Source organism: Chelon labrosus (assembly GCF_963514085.1).
Source record: "Chelon labrosus genome assembly, chromosome: 2".
Taxonomy (NCBI): Eukaryota; Metazoa; Chordata; class Actinopteri; order Mugiliformes; family Mugilidae; genus Chelon; species Chelon labrosus.
In genome coordinates this window covers 12,185,772-12,192,148 of record NC_140338.1, presented here as the reverse complement: position 1 = coordinate 12,192,148, position 6,377 = coordinate 12,185,772, and the positions used below count along the sequence as shown (strand labels likewise).

At 42.1% G+C, this 6,377-nt stretch overlaps 1 protein-coding gene across 1 annotated transcript; it reads right to left on the bottom strand.

The window, feature by feature from the left end:
* Window positions 1-1,855: 1,855 nt before the first annotated feature.
* Window positions 1,856-5,753, bottom strand: ube2kb (ubiquitin-conjugating enzyme E2Kb). Its single transcript, XM_084557016.1, has 7 exons — window positions 4,814-5,753; window positions 3,775-3,868; window positions 3,619-3,677; window positions 3,043-3,125; window positions 2,812-2,911; window positions 2,431-2,559; window positions 1,856-1,966 (listed from the first exon to the last, which is right to left on the bottom strand). Exons 1-7 carry the CDS (start codon window positions 4,874-4,876, stop codon window positions 1,892-1,894), a joined length of 603 nt encoding a protein of 200 aa, XP_084413142.1. The 5' UTR covers window positions 4,877-5,753; the 3' UTR covers window positions 1,856-1,891.
* Between the last annotated feature and the right edge of the window lie 624 nt (window positions 5,754-6,377).

The window sequence follows — 6,377 nt, the reverse complement described above, 5'->3', positions numbered from 1 at the left end:
AAAACATAACGTGTGCGTTCTAAACTACTTTTTTCCTTTTTTTTTTTTTTTTTTGGCTGGAAACTTGTTCACTTTCAGCAGAGAAGAACGCTGCACATTAACTCCACGTCGTCATACTGTGAGATGCCACACTGTGCTGGTAGGGGACTGAGAGCAGCAAAAAGAAAAACCTGTGAGAGGATGCATCTTCGCCTCCCGCTTCTCCACATATACAGTTCATGTACCTCGAATGAAAGTCTTTGAAAACACTACGCAGGCCTGCTATCTACTTCACAGAACAACAAGAGGAGTTCCAGCCTCTGTCAGTCGAAGGACATAATTCAGACGAGCTCAACGAGTATTTTATTTGGCTGTGTAGTAAAGCATGTTCGGGAGTACAGGACATCACCTATACACCTGTGTGTGTGTGTATATATATATATGTGTATGGCCAAAAGGTTTTGATTGAGTGCTGCTAGATTGGATTGATTATCTGTACAGATCCACCTCCACAGTGAGAAGATCCTTCATCTGTCTCCAAACAATGAGTTAAAAAGAAGGAAAAATAACGCCAAACCACTGCAAAAACTCCTTCTCTTACTGCAGAGCGTCACATTAATCGGTTCATTTTCCAGCAACGTGCTCAAAAAATAACAAGTAATCGCTTTGGTTCCCTTCCAAACTGAGCGTGCTTGGTGGGTTTCAGAGCAAAGCTTCCAGGCGTCTCGTCGTTTTAGTCTCGTGAGATCCACACCTCCGGAGGGGATGTCGAATCCAACGAGACACCCGCCACATCGTTTGGCCAAATTAAATAAAAGGCAACAGAACATGCAAGGCCGATAGAAGACACGAGAAAAAAAGTTGATGTAGCGCGCAGTAGTGACCTTTAGGGCCCGAGCTGAGCTGGCTGTTCCCTCCTGTACCGTTAAAGGGCCAGCTTTTTTTTTTTGGCTGTGCCACCCCTACACGACGATCGTGAGAAGAAAAAAAAACATGACATTCAGAGGAACTTCTCATGGATCACAAAAGCATAAAAAGATATCTCTCCATATAATTGTAAACTAGGCATAGTTTATATTTAAAATAATTTGTTTTTCAATGCCATGTAAGAAAAAAAGTATATTCCCGTTGTATTTTCAAATTTACACGCATCTATTTACATTTGTTTTTTTTCGCTCCGGTGCATGTGTCAAGAGGATGTATGTGTGTGATTGTTTTTTTTTGTTTTGTTTTGTTTTTTTTAATCTTACATACAGAAAGAAAAATACAAACACTTGCAGTGGATTGAAGCATCTATGATAAACTATTCAGGAAAAAAGAAAAAACCCTCATTGCATTGCTCTTGCACAGCACTATCCAGTCAAGTAAAGTTAATCCAGCAACAACATTTTTTTTTTTTTTTTACAGTACTGAGAGTCTGTAAGACAGTATCTGACACACTTGGCTGCTGAAGGAGTCAACAGTGGCGTCGCGTGAGAGCAGTACGAAGGATTTTCCCCTCACGTTTTACCACGGAAAATCCACCAGGCAGTTAATTGATAAGGAAGTGGTGAAAAAAAGTTGCAAAGCCAATATAACTAAAGGGGCATGGAAGACGAGATGCATGACTAGAATGTTTTTTTTTTGAGGGGGGGGTTATTAGACACATTTTGAATTAGCGGAAGAAAAACAGCATAATGGATAGGTGGGATTAGACAGGCAACAGGGTGGTGTGCATATTGGCAACGGTGGCGCTACTGGTGTTGAGTTTGTAGCAAACTAATTGGTTATAAAAGAAGGCTCAGAGCACCAGGATGGACAGGGGTGTCGTCTGTGTAATGAAAAGGCGATGGTGGAATGGTACCGGGGAGGAGCGGATGCTTTAATGACGGGGAGGTTGTTTTTTTTTGGGATCCTCACACCTGGCCGTGCTTCAGTTGCTGAGGAGCAGCTCTGTCGCCGTTTCCACGTCCCAGGATTTAGAAGACAAGGCCGCTATTACTGCATTCTGTGTGTGGAGAGGGAGGGGGAGAAGAAACACTTAGAAATGTGTGTCACTGAGAGTTGCATGTTCTTGTTTAAATGTCATGCGATTATAGAAGTAGTTATGTTTAAATAAACCCTTTACTACGGTAAAATTACACAAACCAGCTGTAATTATTGCATTATCATTTAATCTAACATCTATTTTCTGCAAAATGCAAAGAAAAGAGTGTAAAATGGTGCCTTGGATGCCCAGTTTTTCCAACCAACGATCCAAAACCCAAAAGCATTCACAACTAAGATTCACTAACCAGTGATTTGTTTTGCCACAGAGTCTTGAGTTTTTACACAAGCGGCTGATCAAAAACACAAATTGTGTCCAGCTCCTAGCGCTCTAGCACATGTACTGATCACTCCAGCACAGAAATCTCCTGTTCCACGTATAAATGCGGTGGCAGAACGTAACATAAACAGAGAGTGGTTTCTGACCTTATCGAAGCCCATGGCACAGAGTTTGTCTATTTTACGCGTGTAGTCGGGGCTGGAGACGGGAGCGCCAGCGTAGACGTGAGACCACAGCCTCGCAGTCTGTTTGAACATTTCTGGGTTCTGCTTATACTGAGGATTCAGAAGTTTAACACAAAAAAAAAATAAATCACAAACAGAGAAGGCTGACAGAGACCAACAAACAGTTACTGAAAGATAATGCTGTTACGGTTGACTATGACACTTATTCTGCAACATGAAACTATTATTTACTAGGCTTGGCAGACAAGCCACTACCCTGGCGTTTAGCACGAACAACAACACAGTGTTACTTTTAACGGTGAAAGTAACGCCGCGCCAAGAAGGAGCATAAATCTTTCTCACCTGGTTCGCGACTACTGCATCCTGTGGATCGTCCGGTTCTGCCGCAGCGAGGAGAGCCTGTAGAGACAACAGCACTGTCCGCAGGGTCATAGCAGCTGCCCTGGGCGAGACAGATTAAGAGGTGGCGCAGATGTGTAAACGGGTGCATTTCCTCGTTGTTTGAGAAAAAAGGGAAGACAAGACAGGACACTGAGCACGGCCGATCACAAGGTTCAGGTGCCGCTCACTCACCACTGGTCTTTTAAGATGTCCAGACATATCGCTCCCGTCACAGAACTGATATTAGGATGCCAGATCTTAGTGATGAAGCGCACCTAAGAAAGACGAGATTACCTATGTTAAAACGGTTAAATGCTCAGGAGAATATTGGTAACTTGTCCTTGTTTTGACCCTATTTGCGTATTTTTGAGCAGAGATGATAAGAGTTTGGGAACTGAAATCAATGTTTAATCAGCATTCAATGCAGTTAAAAACACAGATTTACTCTTAAACTGATTCCTATGATTAGACAGAGGGTTTTGTGTGTTTTTATGATGTGGTGGGCTAGTGGATCGTGAAGCAGGCCTGGGGTTGGACGGCCACCAGTTCGAGTGCCGGGGCTGATAGGAAGAAATGTGTAAAGATGGAGTGAATGATGGGCGCTTTCTCAGCTGCCCACTGTGCTCACTAACTTGTGTGTGTGTGTACAAATGGACGGGCGCAGAGGACAGATAACCAACATGACACAATAAAACACGTCCTTTCACTTTCACTTTAACATGAAGACTGTTGGCATGACTTAAAATGATGAGACGCTAAAGTGCGTACCTTTGGCGGGTTAAAAGGATAGGTTTCTGGGATTTTTATTTCAAGCTGATACCTTCCACCTGGAGAAGAAATCAGAACAGCAACGTTTCATTCAGCATGACTAATCACAACATTAAAGCACCGTGGCAAATACAGCACAGGTGTGTGTGACAGTACCTTCATATGGTGTATCTGGAGGACCTGCTATCTCGCCCCTCAGCTCTGTGAAGTTCTCGTCCACCAAATCTACTTTAATTTGGTTTTTACTTGTCTACGGGTTGGGACAAATGAGATAGAGAGAGAGACACAATTCATCATCAATCAACAGGGGGGTGTTCAGTAAAAAAAACCACAGGTCTCAGCCTCCGTCTGGACATGTTTTTGTCAATATGAAGCCACACACCTTAACCTGTAAAACTCAAAGCTATCAAGCTGGTTGTGAGAGGGGCAGTTGGTGTAAAAAAATAACACAAAAATTATTAAAATAATGTTTGTTGAAGGTCTCCTCAGGAAGGGAGCTAAAACATTTACGTTAGCAACACAGATAGCATGCTAGCAGCACCCGGCTAGCCGAAGTTAGCCACAAACCCTCAACAACAAGACTTGACAGGCAGCAAAATGACAACACATGTCTTTTAATATGACCGCAACCACTCCACTTTGAAACCCTAATTGCCGAATAGTGAGTTTGTTAAACTGCTGAAGGGTGTAGCATAGCACCACATGCTAATGCTAACTGTGGGTGAGGTGTCACAACACCCGTTGCCGTTAGCTACCTAAAAAAAAAAGGTGCTAATCCCAACTGACAGTGGCTAATCTACGTTGCCAAGCAGCTGGGGTACCGGGTGTGTGAGGCGTGTGGTTTGGTTTTAGTTAGATAACAAACCAAAAGGTATGCGGTATTGTTTGTTAAAAAAACAGAGGGGTCGGCCTGTCAGACGACAAAGCTGAATCCCCGGTGTTTCCTGAAACACACCCACCTGACATAACAGGAGAGGTTCGAGCAGACACCGGCACGAAGCTAAAGCTAGCTAAAGTTCTCCTGTTTGTTTGGGCCTGACCTACAACACAGGAGCCGAGACCTGACCGATACGAGGAGGTAATTTTGTCCTGTCGTTAACCACCACTCACAGTGTATATATATATATAGTAATGGAGTTGAAATATAAATATAAGTTGGAGAGGAGAAAAAAAATAGTCAGTAACGTTACCGCACCTCTTCGCTTTTGAGAACTTCTTTGAACTCCCGCTTGATCCTTTGGACCGCGATGTTAGCCATGGCTCTGTGTGTGTGTGCTGAGCCGCTGCTGCCTTGAAGCTAGACCCCAGATGATCGCCTCTCTCTCTTCTCCCGGTGTTGTCTTGTCTGTGTGTGTGTGTGGAGGCTGGCTGCCCGCTCGCTGCTCTACACGCACTCTCACGAAGGTCCTTTCACTTTGACAGTCCAGCGCTTCTTCTTTTCACCTCAGAGGGAGTTCAGCGTAGCCGTCGACCGCCTGCCAGCCAGCCACAGCGCTCAGTCAGTCAGTCAGTCGGTCCAGTCCAGAACATGTACAACACTGAGCAGCAAGCAGCAGCAGCAGCAGCATGGAGCTCAAACTGGAACTTTCATTAATGAGCTCAGGTGACAGACAGCACAGGGTTTGGCTCTTTTCAAACTCGCCCTTCAGGACATTTCTCATCATGTGATGACCACATCTGATTTCCAGCACTGGAAACTGTCAGGAATTTACGCCAGACCAGAGATATGATCTGATCTGATTTGTTGTTGGGGATTTTATTTGTTTCATATTCTGGATTTAGTGACCAGAAACTAGTTTTTACTCATAGGCATGTCAGCTACAATCACAGCTCTGTGTTGACAGGGCTTACAGTTCACATTTCACCTTCTTTTAACACAGCAAATTACTTTTAACACAGACAACCAGGCCAATATGTAGAGTACGTAGAGCACACACACACTTCTTCTTTCCTTATCTACTCTTTCTGTGACGGTTCAGCTTCTTGAAATGTAAAATGTGCCCTCTGGTTTGTAACATCTCTAGCTTTTACATTAACTCAAAATGTCTTTCTCAAAGCACATTAAGCAATTATTTATTTGTAAAGTTTATCCCACCATTCTCCACACTGTACATACAGAATGTCTTATATTTTCTAGTTATTTCTCCTCCCTGTATTTTCTAAGAGTATGGTCATTTTTTTTGTATATTTTTTGATATATATTTTTTAAATTTTTGTATTTGTGTTTTTTGTGCTTTTTTGATAACCTTTTCCCTGTTCAAAGTTGTCACTGTCTTCCTGTATATATATATTATTTTTTTGCCAGATTCTGTGCTACTGGAACAAGGAAATTTCCCACACGTGGGATTAAATAAAAGTCTTATGTCTTATGTCTTATGTCTTAAGTTGCTCCCATTTCTAATTATATGATCCAGATTTTTATTCATTTATTATATTTTGATTGTTTTGATTAATAAAACAGATGATTATTAATATTTAGAGATGCTTCAATTGAGTAATCTTACACTTCTTCTTCTTCTTCTTCTTCTTCTTCACTTATTTAACTCCTGCACTACACCTATCTGCATGCTATAAGATAAGATAAGACAAGTTTATTGATCCCACGTATGGGAAATTAACTTGTAACAGTAGCACAGAATTTGTCAAAAATATATACAAAACAGTGACGACTTAAAAATTACCAGGGGAATAAAAAACACATACATATATACAGCTTCACAACATCAAGTAACACAGAAGTCACTGATCTGTGTTACATA

Excerpts from the sequence above, each read along its gene's own strand:
- ube2kb (XM_084557016.1), bottom strand. The coding sequence starts at position 4,876 with ATGGCTAACATCGCGGTCCAAAGGATCAAGCGGGAGTTCAAAGAAGTT. Across the intron at positions 3,126-3,618 it reads ATCCTTTTAACCCGCCAAAG|GTGCGCTTCATCACTAAGAT; the intron begins GTACGCACTTTA and ends CGTCTTTCTTAG. Across the intron at positions 2,912-3,042 it reads GACATCTTAAAAGACCAGTG|GGCAGCTGCTATGACCCTGC; the intron begins GTGAGTGAGCGG and ends TGTCTCGCCCAG.